Consider the following 22,454-nt stretch of genomic DNA (forward strand, 5'->3'; position numbering starts at 1 on the left):
TGGTAAGTTTTAATTTAAAACGATAGCCTACTACCTTTTAATGTAAGATAAGTAGACTGCAGGCTGCGTTTATGCTGCCACTTGCTTGAGCATCTAAATAATATATAAATCTATACAGACGTAATTTTAATATCTTGAGCTTAAATGTGAGTATGAAAGATTGTATTAATGTGTAAAAAGATAATTACTATGCTTAAAAATTTTTTTTTAGTAACGTGGGGTAAACGTTACTAAAAAATGTAACGTTTTTAAATTTTTAGTAACGTTCAGATCATTTGAAATCAAAATAATGGTCGTAAATAGCTGCAGATCTTATCTCACTATAAACAAAGCACAATATGAGCCTGTGCTGCTTCTGCACCGCATACGAACCGCACGAAATGCACTGCAAATGGATCATCGCTTAATTTAATTTACTCTTTGCTGACATACTGCACTCAACTGCCAGGCACTTGAGATTTGAGAATCAGTGAAGACATCAGTGATTTCGGAGTCGACGTACAACGAGAGTCGATTCCAGTGCTGGAGTCGACTCCAACTCTAGAGCTACTCAGAGTCGACCCCACATCCCCACCTTAATCCTACTCCATACCTAAACTTAACAACTACCTCACTGACTATTAATAAGCAGCAAATTAGGTTTGTTACCTCTTGTTTAAAAGAATTCAGATTTTTGCGGTTGAAATAAATGTTTATAATGTAACTAATTTAACTACGACTTTTCCCTCAATAAATTCCTAATTCGCTACTTATTAATAGTTAGTAAGGTAGTTGTTAAGTTTAGGTATTGGGTAGGATTAGGGATGTAGAATAAGGTCATGTAGAATAAGGCATTAATATGTGCTTAATTACTACTAATAAATGGCTAATATTCTAGTAATATGCATGCTAATTAGCAACTAGTTAAGAGACCTTAAAATAAAGTGTTACCAATATTTTTATATTTATAAAATAACTGTTTTCTATTTTACCTCATTTTAATGTGTAATTTATTCCTGTAATTGCAAAGCTGAATTTGCAGTAGTACGTACTAGGGCTGCAGCTAACGATTATTTTTATTGTCGACTAATCTGTTGATTATTTTCGATTAGTCGACTAATCTATCGATTATTTTTCAATTTTTCATTAATTCATTTCTGCTATTAATCTTTTGATATTTTATTCAAATGTTTTCTCATAATTAATACTTTACAAAAAATAAATAATAACAACAAAGAAAGAAAGACAAATAATAACAATAAATAAAAAATAACAAGAAAAGAGAGAAAAATAAATAAATAATAAATAATTAGTAAAAAATTTAAATGAAAGAACAAAAGAAAATAATAAATAAAGAAGAAAAGAGAAAAATAAATATAATAACAATAAATAATTAATAAAAAAGAAAGAAAGCAAGGAAGCAAGAAAGAAATAATAATAACAAGAAAGACAAAAAGAAAGAAAGAAAGAAAGAAAGAAAGAAAGAAAGAATTACAGGGCAGTGATACAATACAATCAATAGAAATGCACATTATGGCTGCATTCACAGTTACTGTTTGGGACTGACAGCAGTTGCTTACTTGAAATGTTTTATTTATTCAGCAGATTAAAACATCTGCTTGAATATCTGTATGAATGAACAGCTGAAGTCACAACCGCATTCAGGACACTAGAGCGACAGAATCAAAAATGGAGTCATAACATGGAAGTTTTATCACAGTTGACAGCCCGTTTTTAAATAAATGAGCCCTGTCGAGGCTTGTCCAATTCATCACAGTTAAACAACTAACAGTGACTTTAAATGCTTTGTTAGCGAGTGCAGAGAGCGCGTTTGGTGTGCGTGTCTCAGAGTTCCGCAATCGCGCCCACTGGACTGACGGCAGCTCCAGTGGATCTTAAGATGAACGCGAATCATTTCTCCTTCTCTGTCTCTGTGGGTGAATTAAACCCGTCATGATTATATAGGCAACTCGATGTCCCGTGCTGTTCCGTTCATTCAGCGCAGCTTTGAATGCAAGTTCGGCTATACATATGTGGTTCTGACGGTCGTATAATAATATAATGCTCTATGAACGCAACTCTATGAAGTGATGATGCCATGCTAGCCTTTACCTTCTGCTCTAGAGTCTTGTTTTGTGTTCAACATGGCAGAAAAACAGTCTTAAGTAGGGATAACAGCAGGCTCGCGCAATGGGTGTGGCTAAACGTTATTCCATGCTAATTGACGTATTTTCATAATCAACGTAATCGATGACGTTGACGAATCGCTGCAGCCCTAGTACGTACTCGCACTTTTTTTTTTTTAAATAGATATTTAATATTGTATTACAATTAATTACAATTACAGTAAACAAACAACAATTAAACTGATAAATCTAGAAAAACATGCCTGGATCACTCCTTTGCAATCCACCGAGCTCAGACAGTGGACCACCTGAAACTTGCTTAAAGCAACCAAAAACGAGATGTTGAAGAAAAACTTTCTTTGTGTATCAATGGCCAACAGCTGCCGCTGTTATCTGCGCTCGCTACTCCCTCTCTTTCTCTTGTTCACACTCTGTCTCATTTCCTTTCCTTTGCTCCTGTGCTCCTCTTCCGAATCTCATTTGTATTGTTTTCTCAGGTTTAATCCTAGAGGCTCCAGGACACATGCTGCTTCTCCTAAATGGCAGCAATCAATTTTGATTACCGGCCATGGTTACTTTGAGAAGAGCCCATCAAAGTTTTATTAAGAAGACGGGCGATAATTACAGCCTTGCACGGACCAAAAACCTGGAGTCTGAGCCTTGCTAATGATTGGAAGCTGAGAGATAAAATGACGGTTCAGAAGACCTTAATCCAAACTCTGAGAGGACCGGGCACACAATTACTTTAACCGTTACTTGATGAGGACAGTCCCTCAGGCGACTGACGGCTCTCCCGTTCACTCCCCTTGACTGGAACGCTCTTTAACCACAGTACAGTTTATGGGGAAGGAGATGAAAATGACTCGGTCTGGCACCTCAGAGAAGCTTATCATTATTTCAGAGAAAAGCGATGAAATAAGAAGGACAGACCTTTCCGGGGACCGTTTGTGGAGACAGGCGCCATGTCCAATGACACCACCTGATATGTGCCAGACTGGACTCAGAATGAACTCGAAAGCACTTTGGAACTACTTAAAAATGCTTCCTGTTGCAACTTTGGCACAAAGAAAATGCCATCATCAAAGTGCTTTTCTGCATATGACATGGGACTGGTGGGTGCAATATTTCACTGAGGGGTGGGAGAGATGAAACCCTTTAGAAAGACTCCGCTATAATTATACAGTGCAGCTGTAGGGAAATATCAGAGCAGTCTTGGAGAAGACGGATCGCATGAGAGCAAGGCAAACCACTGAAAAAAACATGCCCTCACCTGCCAGCTGGGTCTCTCTATCGGCTGCCCTCAAATGCACAGTGGATTACTCTGATGCATTAACACTTCCACTCCACTGGGGACGAGCAGCCTGTTTATGTTTGTGTGTGCCGTGTGAATGTGTGTACTCACGTCTGACGTCTTTGAAGTAGATGGTCTGTCTGTTGGGGTTGAGGAGCTGGATGACGGAGTCGTCATTGTTTTTGACTCGACAGCTTATGGTGGCTGTCTCTCCCTCAACTACTGAGACGTTGTCCGCTATGAGATTCTGGCTTTGAACTGTGGACGGACAGAGAGAAAGAGAGATCAAGTTGGAGAATGAAACATAGGCAGATCTATACATCCGTCCATCCAGATAACTTCTGCTATCTATAAACTGTACATCTGTTCATCCATCTTATAATTTTTACTATCTATCCATCCATCCATCCATCCATCCATCTATCTATCTATCTACCTCTGTTTTTTAAATAGCTGCCATTCATCAATCCATCTTATAACAACTACTATCTAGCATCCAACCATCCTATAACATCTGTTCTCTACACATTGCCCATATGTTAATCCATCCATCTAGTTTTCTAAATATCTGGCTGTCTATCCATCCATCTATCTTAACTTCTACTCTCTATATATTGTCCATCTGTCCATTCATCTATCCATCTTATAACTTATATTATCCGTCCATCCATCCACCATATAACTTCTGTTTTAAAAATATATACTCTCTATATATCGTCTGCCTGTGCATTCATCCATCCCTCTTATAATTTCTAACATCTAGCACCCATCCATCCTTTCATGTCTGCTATCTATGTATTGTCCATATGGTCATCCATCCATCCATCCATCTTCTATATCAACTACATTTTTCAAATCAACATTTCACTCAAATTGTAATTGTGATAATATAATTAAAAATGAAAAACAACTGTATCAAATTAGAAGAAAATGTAAATAAAACCATTTTCATTAGTGGTTTCAGATATTTATAAACTAAAGCTAAATTATATAAAGCATCTGCATCATTTTGCTTATCCGGTATGCTATAAGATAAGGCACTGGGTACCAGTGGAGCCAATGGACAAAATTACGAAAAACTGGAAAAAATGGAACCACTGTCCATTTCCTTGAAGCAGAGATACAGCCCAGCATCATCTAAACCCACAATCTCACACTTACATGAGTGCACAATGAAGAACAGGTGGCAAAACACAGCTAGAGTGGGTGTGAATATCCAGCAGAGTGTGAAAGTGTTTTTTTCCCCCCTCTCTTTCCCGCATAGTGTGTGCTTCATGAGATTGCCTGTTTTCATGTTACACATGCTTGGTCCAAATCCCCTCTGTGGATGAGATCACCATGTGATAAGAGCTGCCACTGCCATAGAAATGGAAGCTACAGGCCTTGACCACTTAACCCAAAGCAAAAATGTATACCAATAAATGGGACAGTTCAACCAAAAATGAAAATCGTCATCATTTACAGTATTCACTCTTAAGTTGGTGTCTAAACTTCCATGACTTTCTTTCTACTATTGAACACTTGATTTAAATTTTTTAAATTAATTTTTGGGTGAACTGTCCCTTTAAGAGCCACATAATTCAGCTGAACTATATTTTTTCTCCCCGAGGAAAGAAGAAGAGTAAAAAAAAAAAGAAGAAAACACTAAAATAACACCCCACAGTTGCCTACCCTGCAGAGCCAAGAGGAAAACATGAATAGGCTAAAGCTGGAGCTAAATAAATATATTAATGTGAAATGTGACATGACTTTAAGACACCGTCAAGTGCTAATTTGCATGCCTCAGTTGTCAGGCACCTCTAAACAGCCCTGTCACTTAAAGCAGAAGGGAAGAAAGCAATCAGATCGTGTGATGGCGACAGATAAGGGGAGACAGTTTAACAAAACTGAATTCAATCAGCCTGCCAGAAGCACAAAGTCAAAACAGACCAAAACAAATGAACCTTGCACAGGAGCGACTTCCTTAAGACTCGTCAAAGAGGATGAGGTGTGGATTGAGAAGACTGGATTGGAAATGCAAATAGAATGGCTGTTTATCCCAGAGAGGGGTTAGCGATGAAGGTTAAGCGTGCTACAGCGGTTGTCACGGAGACTGGGATGAATACTGGCCATTCAGCTGGTGGGTGGTAATCATGCTAAGTGACAGAAGATGCATCGAAAGGGTAAACACATACATGAGCACACACTGCAGCCATGTTTGGCAAGCTCAATAGGGGGGGGGGGGGACCTTTAGCGTGTTAAAGCTAGTTGAGGTGGGGAAGGAACAGAATACTAAATTAAAACATTAAAACATTAAAGTATTCACTTGATAACCTTAAACTGTGCTCTTTTATATACTACTCTATCCCCATAACTCCAATCTTGGCTGAGCACTGCAATATTTTGAACTTAAATATTGCTCAAAAAGTCATTAAAATGTAGAGTGTATGTGATAACTCAACTTACGTGTAATTAGCTAGTTTGGTGTTTATTTTGCTCAACTCTGGGGTGATGAGCTGGATGCCATTTTGTTGTGTGGGATGTGAGGGCTGATTCTAATCATCGCTAGACCTCCTGAGACACTGAAAATCTCCTTTACTTCCAAAAAGTTTTGCGGAAACTTTGGCAACAAATCTTGGTTTGATGTCATTTAACTATTCATGTGCTGGAAAGCAGATGTTTACCCTACAGCAGGAAAACAGGAGGCCTATATAAAAATGCTACAGGAACAGACATGAACCACTAGGGTATGCCAATGAGTCAAACTCAATGAGGAAAAAGGGTAAACATGTTAATTGCATTCTGGCATGCTCTCTGTTGAATTTATATCTCCAAAATGTGTTAGTGTATGAGAGTTACTCCATGATAAGAGTAACATTTGTTTCAACATAACTTTAATTTTTTTTTTTTATACTTTATAGTTTTGAGGTTTATTTCATGTGTTGAAAATATTTAATAATGTTTTTTTTATATAAATATTTGAAACTTAAAAAAGTGTCACTAAAATGCAGATATGTTAAGTGTTTTGCAAGCTTTAATTTTAATTACACATTAATTTTAAAGATACTACTGAAAATATTTAATGTGATGATAATGTTTTGATCATGATATATTTTCACTTAAATGTTTAAATTTAGTTTTCAATTACATTTACATTTAGTCATTTAGCAGACACTTTTATCCAAATGACGACAATAGAAGCAATCAAAACCAGAAAAAGCCATATAAAAAATATTAATGATAAAATATTAAACAAAAATGCACAACACATTCACAAATATTGTAGAAAAATAAAAAAAAGAGTACCATTTTGAATTTTTTTTTATTACGTTTTGAAAAACAAAAAAACATTGTAACTCAATATACAAACTATTTAGAATAGTCTTGGCAAAGACAAAAGCATATGTTATATTCATGTTCTTAGGTACCTAGTTATGAAAAACTGCCCCAGCTATATTAAGTGTTAAGAAAATTTTGTACAGGGATCATACTGTATTAATAAAAGGATTAAACTTGTTTAGGGACCAAATTATTATTGATTATTGGCGTGCAGATTGGTTTAATTAAGATAATTGTTTGTGTCACTGGAGCTGGAACAAGCGAGTGAATGATTAATTCCTATTTAAATTAAGATTTCATTAGCCCTAATGCTCAAGCAAAGACCATCAAAAAAGGGCCCCTGAAAAAAATTAGCTTTCCGTGCATGCATCAACAACAAACAAGGCATCGCAAAAATGGCAAAGAAATTTGTGTGCTGTGCATTTGCATAACTTGTTCAAACAGATCTGTGACATTATCTCTGTATTTAATTACCGACATTCAAAATAAGTAGCACAGAACATTGATCATTTTGGTCTAGATTAAAGCTGTCAGAGGACGATACTCCGCTCTCAGTGAGGCAGACAAGCCATTTATATCACTACAGGCCCAGCGCCACCCCAGCGCCCCTCATACATCAACCCAGAGGAACACCCAGAGTGTGCATGTGTGTGTGTGTGTGTGTGCATGTGTGACACGGAACGGGCTAATGCAGGAGTGCACTGCCGTGCTGTAAAGGTCAAAGCACTCTACTGTCCGCCTCAATAGCTCATCCTGCCTGCTGCACTTTTTTAAACAGCATGTGCGAGTGAGGAAAACTGAGGCTTTGAATTAGATCTGAATGGCGATGATTGTAAAAGAGTGAGATCCACGTACACCTGTGAGCCAGACTCACTGAGAGGATATGTGATACCCATCACTATTCTGAGCAGCAAAGGTCAGCGTTCGTGCTCGAATATTACAGTCTGGCTAATAGAGGAGAACTCCATGGTTATGGTACTATGTGTTCAGAGAGTGTTGAACTTTCAGAGCAGGATTTTCATTTGTGTGACCTTCCTTTTGAATGATTGCACATAGGAAAGAAAAATCACAAATGAGATCTCTTTAAAATCTGCTGAGATTGAATGGAGATCAAATGGAGACTTTTGCTTAATGAGATTCACATGAGTAATATTGCATGTTACCTTATGGGTTTTCAGGAAAGATTTCAATAATGTCTCAAATTGTGCTCAGGTTTGACAAGATACTTGCAATCAAGTCTGAGAAGTAAGTCTCCCAAGGAATATTAGGAGAACCGAAAAAATAAATCCTCTGTTAAAGGGATAGTTCACCCAAAAATGAAAATTACCCCATGATTTACTCACCCTCAAGCCATCCTAGGTGTATATGACTTTCTTCTTTCAGATGAATACAATTGGAGTTATATTAAAAAAATGTCCTGGCTCTTCCAAGCTTTATAATGGCAGTGAATGGGGGTCAAGATTTTGAAGCTCAAAAAAGTGCAAAAAAGTCAAAAAATCCATCATAAAAAGTTCTTCACACGGCTTCAGGGGTTAATAAAAAAAAAAATACTGTAGTCTTCAGTGTCACATGATCCTCTAATATGCTGATATTTTAATTCTTTTTGGGGGGTTCTTTTATTAATAGAAAGTTCAAAAGAACAGTAAAAGTATGAAATGAAAGGGTAAAGGCCATAGTACATTGAGTCCGAAATTTTTGTCTGAAATTATTGCAAACTGAAAAATAAATACGACCTCAAGCTGTGTCAATCACGTTTACACACTGCCTCCGAAACTTTCGTCTGTCATAAAAATTTTTTGGATCGGACTTGATTTTCTGCGTTTTTCACATCCGTAGCAAGCATTTTGAGAGGCGTTCTGACAATTCAGAGCCACCATACAAGCAAACGCCTAAATCCAGAATGGCGATTGTCAAGTTCATCCACTTCATCTCGCAGCACAAAATACTGTTAACCTGTTGCACACTACAAAACAACAAAATCATCCTCACTGCTTGAAGACTCCATTTAGTAGCTACTGTTTTGCGAATTTTTTCACAACAGATTAATTAATACGCATCGGACTCAGTGTGCAAGGTTTCTGTGTGTGACAAATTTTTAAGATAACGAATACGAAAAAGACGCATACGAAAATTTCGGACTCAATGTGCAATGACCTTAACACTTAAGTAAGAGACCAATTCTCACTATTAACTAATTGCTTATTAGCATGCCTATTATTGACATATTGGCTGTTTATTAGTACTTATAAAGCACATACTGTATTCTGCATGACCATATTCTACATCCCTAATCCTACCCAATACCTAAACTTAACAATTACCTTACTAACTATTAATAAGCAGCAAATTAGGAGTTTATTAAGGCAAAAGTCGTAGTTAATGGTTTGTTAATAGCGAGAATTGGACATTAAAATAAACTGTGACCAATAAAAGTATTTAACTTCTTAACAGTAGTGTGCACTTTAAGTTCAGTATGCATGCTTAGTACGTAGTATGTTAACCCTCTGGGGTCGACAAACGCGGATACGCGTTTTGAGGCAGATTTTCCTGATAAGGCCGAAATGAGCTTGAATTACTCTGCAATTTTTGATCGTACAGATAAGAGCAATACACCATTCGAATCTGTAAGGGGTCTACTTTTATTTGTATACACTCATAATAACAACTAAACTTTGTGCTTTTGAAGAATAAAGAAAACAAACAGGGTGCGTTCTCAGTCTTCACTCTCTCTGCGAACTGCTTTTTGAAACACGTCACTAAAATGAACTGTAACTCAGCAAATACTTCACACAGAGACATGAGAAATATATCTATAGAAAGCTTGACATGTCTACTCTTAAACGAAGTAATATTCTGTGATAAAGTAATCCGTATGAAACCAAGGACATGTCCAGTTTTTCCGCCTGGTCTCATTATCTCTAATTAGGTCATGCCCAGGCGCTGCTCGCGCTATTGATATTACAAATCTCCACACGAGCCACGCGGCATGTAAACGCCCACACCACCATAAACAAAGCAGCAACGCGTTCATCTCAGATACTTTTCAGTTTTGGAAGAACACACTGTGAGGAATAAGCCTTGTATTTATCCCCAGAACACGCGCTGAGAGGAAAAAGCTTTGTTTACCTCACAAACAAAACACGAGCGCAGCTGGAGCCGGCGGAGGAGGAGATCTTCTATACTGAGTAAGTAATGTTTCTTATTGGCATTCGATAATGTGTTGTTGTGACAAAGTTGAACGCATTTACTAGTTTAACTTTTCCCAAACTATAACTATAATAAAATGTGTGAAATCGAGTGCAACATTTTGAAATATGATAGGCAACCTTTCATTGCATTTAAATGTTGCACGACGTGAGGATAGTTATATGTTCTATAAACAATGATATAAAAGTAATGCCTAAGAAAGTTTAGACCAATCTTTACTGTGAAGTAGCCTACTCTTTGCAAATACCTTCTCAAACATGTTTATAATGAGCTTAACAATAATAATTTAGTTTCTCAGTTATAAAATATAAAAAAGAACTACTTCACCCAAATATAAAAATTCTGCTCATCCCACAAGGCTATCATATGACTTCAGAAGACTTTGTATGTAAAGCATAAAGTGTACGGACCACTTTTTTGATACTTTTATAGTTCTTTTACAGCTTGACAGCCCCTATCCCATTTATTTTATTTATAAGTAAAGGAGCAGTCAGGATGTACTTAAAGGGGTCATCGGTTGCAAAATTCACTTTACCAGTTGTTTGAACATAAATGTGTGTTGGAAGTGTGTGTACATATCCATCCTATAATGATAAAAATCCACCCAGTGTTTTTTTTTTTAAACCCCTATTTTAAAATCCCCTTTCTCAAATCAGGCTGTTCTGAGATTCCAGTCAGAATGGCGTCGTTCAGTACAGGCCCCTCCCTCGATAGTTGATTGACAAGGCCATCTTACCTTAGACCTGCCCTGAGTGAGCTGCCATCAGTTCACCATTGTGTCGACTCTGGTGCAGGGGAAGACAAGATGTCTCAGATTAAGCGATTGAGGTGTTCTGTTGTTGGATGTAATAATGAATATAGCAGTCGTCAGTTACTCCCGACATCTAAGCCTCTGAAAGTTGGATTAAGGTTTCTTTCGTTTTGAAGGGAATGTGCCAATCCCCAATCTGCCTAAATGCATCTATGTTCGCGCAAATCATTCGTGTTCCAGCTTCATCTACAGAAGAAGTGAGTATAAGGGTTTTTTTATGAATCTTTGCAAATCACCTTTCCTAATAATGTGCTAGTTAGCAAGTTACCCGGCTGGAGTTTACAGTCTGCTCGTCACTCCACGGAAGAGAGGGGCGGGGTAAGCAGAGCTCATTAGCATTTAAAGCAACATGGACTAAAAAATGGCTTGCTGAACACAGAGCTGATTTTGACAGGGGATAAAAGGTATTTTTTACACTACCATTGAGAAATTTTAACCAAAGTATGTTATACTTTTCATTAAGACCCTAAAGAATCATATCAACTTGTGGAAAATAGGCATCCGATGACCCCTTTAAAAAAATGAGAAACAAAGATAATTTTCATTTTTGGTTGAACTATCCTTCTAATACTGACGTTCTATCTGAATTAGATGTTAATGTCTCAATTAAGATTGGGTACATTCTAATATGAGAACATGTTCTGCATATTGGCCTGTCATTAACGCTGTTTATTGTAGGCCCACAGGCTGTGTCTGATATCATTTGTTTGAAATCACTTAAAAAAAAAAAAGCACATATGTCTTCTGATTACGTCACTGTGCCCTTCCATCTGTGAAAGGAGACCTCCAGACACACGTGCCAACATCCCCTTTTAAACTCAGTCACCCTTGTTAAACAGATCAACATATGCTGTCCCCATCAGGCCCCTTAACTAGCTAAATCAGCCCCAAACCAAAACTAAATCGCCTGAAATGCTACAGCAATGCTAGTCTTTTCAGTAAAGGCCATTTCCATGCTAGATGCACAGAATTCAACGACAAACCTTATGAAACATGGACAAATTTACTAAATCTTCTTAAGAGAATACATCAAGCTTAACTGGAATAAGCTAAGCCTTTAGGAGTGTCACTCCGCAGATGCTTTTGTGATATTTCTGCTAAATCCTTCACAGACATCACTAGGCTTAATTCAATGAAGTTACATTTGCTTTATTGAATGATTAACCCTTCCACAAAAAAAAAAGAGAAGAAAAAGAAAAAACATTAAAGTTTAAGAGTGATGATTGTACTCTAAAGTTATCTAATAACATCAGATATTTAAAATAAATCTTTTATTTTATTTTAGATTTAAACTGATTCCAAAGTCAATATTTTGAAAAACCACAAATAACTCCATTTGAGTGCGGCGGTGATACTACCAGCCTAAAAGCATGTGCATTTAATGCAAATATTATAGTTGTATAAGTTCCATTGATGGACCCATGAGAGTTTCCCAGCTTTGTTGTGTTTTATTACGAAAAATATCGGCTTGTTTAACAAGCAGGGTTTGAAACAGCACATGTAAAAGAAACTTCTACTGCTGTTTCTTTAGAACAAATCGGGGTGAGTTCCCTCAAAGGCTCAGCAAGCCCCTCGGCCACAAAGACCCCCTCCCACTCTCTTCTTACGCTGAGCAGCCGTGTAGCGTTCACACAAACGTATGGATAAGTAAATTGTGATGATACTGGTGCTAATGAAGGGTAAAATGCTGGTTGGATGGGAGCAGCAGCGGAATGTGGCGTGTGGGAAGGGATGGATGGCAGCCTGATGATTAATGCGTCAGAGAGCCGACGGGGGCCGGGCGCAGCACCAGAGGCCTTGCCACCCCTGCTCGCTCATTTGGAAATCTCTCTCAGCAGAGGGAGAGGAAGAAAGGACTTCTGCCGCTGTGACTGAGTCTCAACGGCAATGGATAAACAAATACCCCTTTTCCAGCAAAATGCTGCTGGTGAAAAGTCTCTCAGAGACGATTACATAACTGACTGCTGGAACATACGCTGTCCACAAAAAAACAGAGCACATCATTTTTAACATCTAAAGTAACTTTAGTGTCTTTATCTGACAAGCCAGTTTTGATGCAACTATAAAAAGTCAAAACTAAACTATTTTATATTTCAATGTTTTCTTAAATATTACAAATATAAAAATACATACATTTTTTTTATTATTTTCCCCCACTACAGTATATATTATTATTTATACAGGGGTTAAAACAAAAAGCAAAAAATAGTTTGACTGAAAATTTTTCCTCGGCCAAACCCCATTGCACAACCATACCTGTCACACACCCAGTTTAAGAGCCATGTTTTTCTTCTTGTAATTAGGAGCACTTGTCCTCCTAATTAAAAAAATTTAGGAGCACCTTCTAATAAATAATAACAAAATTCTGATCAAAAATTAGCCTTGAATCAAAGTGATTTACAGGGGCTTTTTCTTTATACCTTTGTAAATGCATTTTTCTAATTTGATTAAATGTATGCAGTGTTTCCTCTAAGATTCCAGCTGTGGTGGAAGGACTATTTCCAATGGACCACACCCCCTCCCCACCCAAGAATCACCTGCACTCAGAATTGAATTTATTTTAACTAAAAAAGACAAGTAAATAGTAAATAATAAAATAAGAACATATAAAATAATGACAATCAATAGCACAAACAAAAACAATAACAAGATACAAATTAAATTGTACTTATTTATTTTCAGTTAGGTCTAACTATAATCTATTCAACTGTAAAATAACACTGATAGTCTTCACTGTATAATGAAAGACAGCAGCAGGTTTATTTAGGCTGCTGTCTCTTTAAGACCTCATGCACAGATCTAATGCGTTACACATGACTAGGGTTGGGTATCGTTTGGGGTTTTTTCGATACCGGTGCCAAATCGATAGTTTTAAAATGGTACCGGTGCCTAAACGGTGCCTGAACCGATACTTAAAAATAATAAAAAATAAATAAAAATGACCAATTAATAATTGGATTGGCCATTAGCACTAAACGCATGTCTTTTTCATTCATAATGGATGCCAGAGGGCGCCCTCGCACAAAAAAATCCACATATCCAGTCACAGAAGTAGTGAACTCATGAAGCTCCAGGAAATCCCCAATATGGACAAATGCATTGCTATGGATGTAACTGAGTAAACAAGATATAAACGTTTTGAATGATGAAACAAATACAATGAACACTCGACTACAACAATGTATAGTTTATCTGTGTTATTCAAGCCATCTCTGGTATTTCCATAATAATTAAGTATATTTATAATCCATTGCCAATCGATGTATTAGTAGCCTATGGATCATTTTCTGCCTCATTCTGTGACAAGAAGCTACATCAGATCACAAAAGGAAGCATTTAACTGGTGTTGTGGACTAAAAAGGTAATGCTCTCTTTTGTTGGACAACAGGTTTAAAAACATGAATACAAGAGAATTTTAGCTTTAGGCATTTTAATTTAAGAATGTTTAGCTTAGCTAGTTAATGGAGGGCTACCTGCTGCCGTCAGAGCAAGTGTAATTTCTGCATTCATGCGCTCCTCAGATGCTCTCATTTCCCGAGTTGTGCTTTTAAGTCGGAATGTGAAAACAGCACGCTTGCGTTACTACAAAGATTTGTTGGACTTGTATTATTAGAGCTTTCCGACTTTAGTTCACATGCATTTTCTCAGTCAGGAAATTATTTTTCACATGAGGTTCCGGTGATGATGCTTCTTACGTTCGTTTTGGAGAAACAAAGGACAAATATTTTAATCGATCGCTCAGGCATGGCACTGAAATGAGGCACCGAAATCTGCATTCTGATTCGGTTCCAGTACATACCGGTTACATAGGTACCGCTGCCATATTGGTACCGGGTTTCGGTACCCAACCCTACACATGACTCTATGCTTTCTTTTCTTTTTAGGAGCGCTTGTCCTCCTAATTTAAAAAATTTAATCTGATCAAAAATTAGCCTTCCTAATACGAGGTGACATTTGACTTCTTAAAGTGACTTACAGGGTTATTTTCTTTTGACCCTTGCAAATGGCATCATTTTCATGTCAAATTCAAAAATTTATGTTCATAAGCTTTTTTTAAATTTCTATTTAAAACAATATAATAAGAAGTAGAATAAGACAAACAAGTTACCAATCATATGAAATTAGTATTAATAAAAAAATTAATTTGTACTACAGAGGTGGCACAGAAGAACACAAAAGTGGCTTGTAGGTACATTTTCAGACGTTTAATGAGGTTCAGAGGCGGTATGAGTGCAATTAAATTCATAGATTCATGTGGAGATTAATGTTTTAAATATAACATTTTGAATACAGAAACATTAAATGATTTAAATAACGGAAATTATACGCTAAAAATGAAACTGAAACCGCCAGCAGGTGGTAGCAAGTCACTGATTTTACCACTGAATCATTCATTAAATTGATTCGTTCGAACGGCTGATTCATTCAGGGATGAAGCAAGTGACTGTCTTTATGAATGGGTAATCATGAATCACTAACAGAATGGAGGCAGATCTGAAATGCTAGTTTGCAGTTAGTGGTGGGGGATTTCTCGCCACTGGATTCACTGCCAACACCCAAGCATGAATAAATGATTTATTCATTAGAGATGATGACGACGATCAACAGCACAAAACATGCCTAAACAGCACGAGCAAGAGAGAGAGAGACTGCCTGAATTCCCCTGTCGTTTATCCCAGCGTTTACCCCTCCCTCACATCACTAGCTCCGCCCTTGTGCCATCACTCGTGACCGGAAGAGTAGAGGAGTCGTTTTGAGGGGGAGGGGAGGTTAGGGGGTGTGAACGCTCAATGTTTTTAAATTGTATGTATTCTGCCACATATTGATGTCTCTGGGCTAAGACCCGGGTATCCATTCACCCTAGAACCGTCCTTGCCTTGAATATGTATATATATCTAACATCACAGACATTCAAAAAGACGAACTAAGAACTTGACCTCTCAACATAGTTATTATAGTGTTAGGGGCAAAAAAATCCTGAACACAGAATTGTTCAGGATTTTGCTGTTTAACGGTTTAATTCCACATAGTTCAAGTCTTTGTAATGTGTTTCAGCAATACATTTCTAACATTTGTAATGTGTTTAGAAACAATTCTCAGAATTCTCTTTACACGGACTTTAAGCTAAGAGTAAGGGCGAGGTTGACCTTATTGCTATGGATGATGTCAGCATGCTTACTAACTATGCACACAGTGATTGGCTGATAGGAGAGGGGAGGGGTCTCTGTCAGAGATTTATTCATTGAAATATTGCAGAGCGCAATGTTATGTTGCCATATTCAAATAAAGATTTAAAAATAAAAATGTTAATTGCCACATTCAAATAAAGATTTTAAATTGCTGGTTAAGTGTCACTAATTAAACAATATATATATATACAAATTAGTGAATATGCACATAAAGCTATTTTAGGATAGTTTGTGGTTTGGTCTTAGTGACTTAGGAGTCCTCTTCACTACTTCTAACATTTCACAGATTTAGGAGCTAGTTTTAGTGCTAAAACGCTTTGTGAAATACTCTTAGAGCAAAAATTTAGGAGTCCTAAATGTAGGACTGACACGCCCATTATTTTTAAGATTTTCTACTAAATTGGCGAGTTATGAGCTACTTTTAGCCTTAAGATGTTTTGTGAATACGGGCCCTGGTTTTGTACAGTCAAGTTCTATGTCAGTCTTGCCAGATTAAGATGTTGCTTTGAAAACTTTACTTGAAACGCACATTATTCCACACTGTTGGTGGAAAAAGGCCACAGGACGACCAGAAAACAAAAGGCCAGAGTGGAAGAGATGAAAAGAGGGACAAAAAACAAAAGAAAGCAGGTAAGACAAACACAGCAGAAGAGCAGAGACCTGCCTTGCCCTCTCTCTCTCTCTTCCTTTCCCAGCATTCCTCCTCTCAGCACGACGGTGCACCGCGAGGACCTCCAGCACCTGTCCCTCACTCTGAAATCAGTGAGCTGTGCCGGAGTCACACGGCCTCTCTTCGCCATCCATCTAAATACGACATCCTTGAGCCGAGATTGTGCGGGCAGTTCGGTGTGTATTTTGCATTGTCTCCGAGAGGGCGTCCTGATCTAGGCAACGTCTGTGCACACAAGGATAAGAATCCCCATGCAGGCGGCAGGAGATTAACTGCCCTCTGCCTCTCACATCTTCCTCTATCGATCGCCACAGATAAAAAAAATAAATAAATCCTCACACGCATTCACTAAGATGACATCACAGCCAAAGAGGCAGAACAAGGAGTCCTTGTGGCAGAGCCATGTCCTTGAGGTCAGAGGAGACAATGCAGAGACCGAGAGAAAGAGAGAGATGAAGAGCTTTGCTTTCCCCTAGCAGCTAATATTAAAGTCAAATGAAATCACAATTTAACAATTGTCACTTTAAGTTCATGCTGATTAGCTTTGAGGATCTCTACTAGCATAGTCATAAAAGACAACTAAATTAATCTTTGATACGGATTTAAAATTTGATCACTTTCTTTTCTGAGAAACACACAAAAAATATGGATGACTCATCCAACACTGCACAGATTGCTGGCCAATCAAATGCTCTACACTGTTAGACATTTCTGTAATTTCTACAGTTATTTACTGTATATCACCCAGTATAATACTGCAAATTCCCTTTACAGTAAATAACTAATACCCTTTGCATCATGGGAATTTTCTGTGACGTCAAACCCCACATACAGAGACTTACTGTATTTTTTTTAATTGCTGTATACTACTGTATTTGTCGTAACGGCCTCTTTGGTGCCATTCTATTGAGGTTGTTTTATTTTCCTCATTTCTTACATTTGAATTCACACGATTTGCCCAACACCGTTTCTACAACGCCGCAACAGCTTGGGACTGACTACATTGGACGTGTTACATCGCTTGTAATGACTGGAAATTCGTTTGTCCTTCATGTCTGAAACAGCGCGAGCGCTTGGAGTACATCTGTAGACTACGTCAGAAATATACCGGGGCATCACTTTACTGTCCGCATCCACTGTAGATAGTATAATTGGTTGTCTTTTCGAGTCGTGCTGTGCTGCGCGTCCGAGGAAGACATGGGGCCAGCGGGGCAGCACCGCGGGTTTTACCCGGGGATGAACCCACGAGAGTGGAAGAGCTCCAGAGAACATCTGCGCTGTGTGTTGATGCACCTTACGAGAGAATAAAACCAGCAAGCAAGGTAAAAATATATGTAAGTTTGTCTGTGTGTTTGTCATATTTTTGCACACCAGTTTAACCTAGTAACATTTAGTAACATGGTGGTAACAGACTTTACCATGGTAAACGGAGCTGTCGTTACAAACGAATTTTCTCAGCTTATTGAATTAAGTTACCGAATTAAAATTATTTTTAACAAGCAACGCTTATCTTATATTAACATCAAGTTAACTAATGTGAAATTTTGTTCAGGTGTTAGTTAATGTTGCCCAGGAGCCTATTGAGAAAATAAAATTGTATGTTAGCTAGGTTAAACAAGTTTCATGGCTAGCTGCCTTTCTAGTTTTAGAATGTTTGTTATAGTTTTTAATAGAATTTAAGATTTACTGCATTTTTTGTATTTGTGTTTTAAAGGCAACTGCAATGAAGCATCAAGAAAGACATGAGCATGCCAGCCAGCCTGAGACTGATAATTCATGGTAAGAGAGCAGCTATGGTTTTGAGAGGTGTGTGTATTTTAAATGGCGTTTGCCTTTTAAAAGTGTCATTTCTACTTCTTGTTTTTCAGAGAAGACATTTCTGTCACTATCAAAGTGGATGGTGAGCAAAGGTGGTGGCCACGTTTTGGAGCAGCACCTGGGTTTTGCAGATGGCTATGTATTTTTGTAAGGAAAAATCCAGAGGATACAACATAATGCACTGCAAAATGTCCTAAGACAGGAGAAATGGTGAAGATGCACTGTTCCAGCGTTGGAAGACTGTATTTTTAAGTGTTATACATATAATGTTTTAAATAAAGAATTTGATATTTTGTAATTATTGTGTCTGTTTTAATTGAATGCCAGTAGTACCTATGTAGAGTAAAAAATAAAATGAATTCTATATACAAATGATCAAATCTAATGAAATCTATATTAAAATGAATGAATTACAGTAGTATACTGATGAATTGGATTATTTTGTACAGTAATTTACTGTAAAACAGTACCGTTTGTAACTGTAAATCAAATACAGTGTGCTACTGTAAATCTTAATTACAGTAACTTGTTACTGTAAAAACCCTTTTAAATGTCTAACAGTGTACATAAAAACATTGGCTCTCCTCTTAAATTATAAACGCCACCTGAAACTGACTAGCCTTTTGTAAATATTGCTCATGGCAGACTTTTTAGGATAACGTAATTAGCTTATAATTACTTTTTACAATTAGCTCATAACTAACCAATAATAAAATTTTTTGATACCGTATTGACCCGAATATAAGACGATGTTTTCTTCTTGGAAATGCATCTGAAAAAACGCGGTCGTCTTATATTTAGGGTCTAGACTTTGACATGTCAATAATACACCCACAACAATAGGTGGCGCCAAATACGCGTAAAACGAGTGTGCCATGAAATACGTAATGTAATGTGTGTTGTAAAGAGTGAAAGAAAAAGAAAAACTTACAGGGGCATGAGTCGTGACTGTCATGTTAGCCTGATGGGACCAAACTTCCTCTGTAAGTGATTTTAAAACGTAAGACAGTACCCAGATTTTAAGACTACAATAAGATTTCACTTCTACTGTTAATAAAATTCTGGTAGGCTACTATGAGATGGATAGACTAAATGTTATATTTCAGATGGGCTACCTGTTATTTTTATGGTATATCAAAGTGTCTGTTTATAAATGTGATTGTTTGTGTAGTTTACCAGTATTTACCATACTTTCAAAACAAAAATTAAAATAGGAAAAATATGCAATATGAAAATAATTTAAGAAATTTTTGTTTTTTTTCCTCAGTTAAACAAGATTTGGTTTTCAAAAAGCCTTTTTCCAAAAGGTAAATCTGGAAAAAGGGGGTCGTCTTATAATCAGAGTCGTCTTATATTCAGGTCAATACGGTACATTAAAAATTAAATTTTCTTTAAATTTTCATATTGAATAAAGTCAACATTTTTGCTTTCTTTGTGCACATAAAGTATTGTCACAGCTTCATAAAATTAAGGTTGAACCACTGATTCACATGGCCTTCAATGAGTCAATTGCGTTGCTGTCTATGCAGGGTCAGAAAGCTCTTGGATTTCATCAAAAATATCTTAATTTGTGGTCCGAAGATGAACAAAGGTCTTACGGGTTTGTAACGACATGAGGGTGAGTAATTAATGACAGAAATTTTTGGGTGAACTATCCCTTTAAGTGAACATTATATGGCAAAAGGTAAAGGTAATTTAAATATGAAAAATATGATAAATTAGCAGACATAATGAAATATGCAATATCATCCAATATGTAGTCTTCACAGAAACCAAAAAATAAATTGCCTAACATTGTCTGATAACTTCTATGGTATTGATATTAGGGATGGGTATCGTTCAAAAATTTTTCTATCGATACTGATACCAAAACCATGAGTTCGGTTCCTGAACGATACTTTTTTCGATACCAATTTTATGAAATCAGTTTTAACAAGATTATATTATCTCAAAAAACTTTGGTTTTATTTTTTCAGCTTGTTGGCATTTATACAGACTCAAAGCCTCATCTCCTGAGCCACTGCAGAAAGGAACAAAATATATCCAACACAATAAATCAGTGCAAATAGTTTTAAGTTTACACGTCTGTTAGGCTACATTTACACTAGTGCGAGTTCGTTTTAAAACACATAGCTCAGACAGAATCATCATTTCTATTCATTTATTCTAGGTTGTTAAAGACTTCCAAGAAATGTAAAATCTTTATCCACTTTCTTAAGTGGCTGTTTTATTTTCTTTCACCATATGTTTTATTGTTATTAAATTCTGTGTTGTAGTAGGTCTAATTATTTGAATGCATAAAAACAACTTACTTTATTCAAATTTATTCTTAAAATAGCCTTATGAAATGTTTTATTTTTCCTCAGAAATTCTGTGTTCTGTATCTGGTTTTCAAATGAACGCATAAAACATTAATTTAATTTATCTTTAAATTATTGAAAATCAAACTTTTATTTATTTTGGCAAACAAAGGGGGTTTGCTATTATAATTAAAACATGGAAGAAATGTTGTTTGATCATTACTTAAAAAAAAAAGTTTTAATCATTTTAATAGTAGCCTAGTAGTAGCAGTATGTACTGTCTGCTGAACAATAGTAATATATTTCTGCCGCAGTGTCTTCAAAGTTAAACCAAACTTATTTTGATGGTTTGCCATGAATACCTTTACAGTTCTGTGTGTATATGATATGACGCTAGTTTTACTCAAATCAAATGGTAAAATGCTCATGAAGTGACTCTCAGAGAAGTTCTGGAGATGTTGTTCATGTATTTATGTCCTCATCTAGTGAGACGGCATATGCTGAAATCACCGTGAGCGCCACGCGCGCTTCAGTCTGTGTCTAGTAAACAAAACCGTGCGATAGAGAGCAGACTTCTCCGTACGCTTTTGAATCGCTCTCGCGGATGTCAAACACTGATCAATCTGCGCTGCGTTGCTTCTAGTCGAACACACCTAGTGCTTCAGGCTTATTGGCTCACTGATGCTGAGATTAACCCCTTACTTGGTACTTAACGACAAGATGGTATCGAGGCAATTCGGTCGGTGCCTAAAAAGTATCGAACTTGATACCCAGCCCTAACTGATATTGTGATTATCTACATTTAATGGGGTCTTAAAATTGAGAGGGAAAAAAGTCTTCTTTTGAGTTGTCAAGGTAAGATGAAGACAAAAATATTGAGACATCACTGTTCCATTATGAGCATGTTTTTGTGTTGCCTTCTGCTAATGTGTTTAGCTAGCACAGATCTTCTGGATCACTTTACAGTAATTTCACAAGAGCCAGCTAACACAATAATAGGAGCATCATCAGCACAGCCCTCTTTTCAGTATTAATGACGAGTGTATGTCTTTGGCAAGAGAACGTTCTGTTTACAAGCAGAGTTGGAGGAGAAAGAGGGCGAGAGAGAGAGAGAGAGAGAGAGAGAGAGAGAGAATGCGGCATAAACCAAGCAGAAGGCCATGAAGGACTGGGGTCCTTAACAAGGACTGGGATTCATCCAATCCCCCTTGGGAGTGTCTTCTTCAGCTCACTTCTAATTTATACCCATACAAATAACTTGGCTTCGATTAATAACTGAAACGCAAGACAAAAAAATACAGTGCCTTTGCCAAGTGCAGCGTGTGTGTGTCTGAAAGAGAGAGCATTTCTCCTGCGCCTCAGCATGTTTGGGCTGATAGACTGTGGAGGAGAAGGGCATTAATCATAAAGGGCCGCTGGAGTGTGGGCTAAAGTTGCTGGCCGTAATACTGTCTGTCTGAATCATCGCCCCCCTTCAGGTCTGGAGCAGGGCGGGTGTCTAGTTTTCCCTTCTAATGTGGCCTGACACTCAAAAAGAAGCATCATTCCTCCCTCTGTGCTGATGAGAGTACATTAGCACAGGGACGATTTAGTAGGGGATAAATAAGGGTGACTGAATGTCCTTTTTGGCTTTAGATTAAGAAAGCTCCAATATAGAAACTCTTGCTAACACAATAGTCAATAATTATTTTTATATTATGCCCAATAATAAATACTAAGGCTTATATTATAAATCAACAGCGGTC

General features: G+C 37.1%; 1 protein-coding gene across 3 annotated transcripts in view; it reads right to left on the reverse strand.

The window, feature by feature from the left end:
• The window catches only part of cadm1a (cell adhesion molecule 1a), a 301,432-nt gene that overhangs the window by 79,001 nt on the left and 199,977 nt on the right, over positions 1-22,454 (reverse strand). For all 3 annotated transcript variants that reach the window (XM_058758218.1, XM_058758220.1, XM_058758219.1), the window contains one exon: positions 3,508-3,654. In XM_058758218.1, coding sequence (XP_058614201.1) covers positions 3,508-3,654 — 147 coding nt within the window. The remainder of the gene's footprint in view (positions 1-3,507; positions 3,655-22,454) is intronic.

Source organism: Onychostoma macrolepis, chromosome 21, assembly GCF_012432095.1.
Source record: "Onychostoma macrolepis isolate SWU-2019 chromosome 21, ASM1243209v1, whole genome shotgun sequence".
Classification (NCBI taxonomy): Eukaryota; Metazoa; Chordata; class Actinopteri; order Cypriniformes; family Cyprinidae; genus Onychostoma; species Onychostoma macrolepis.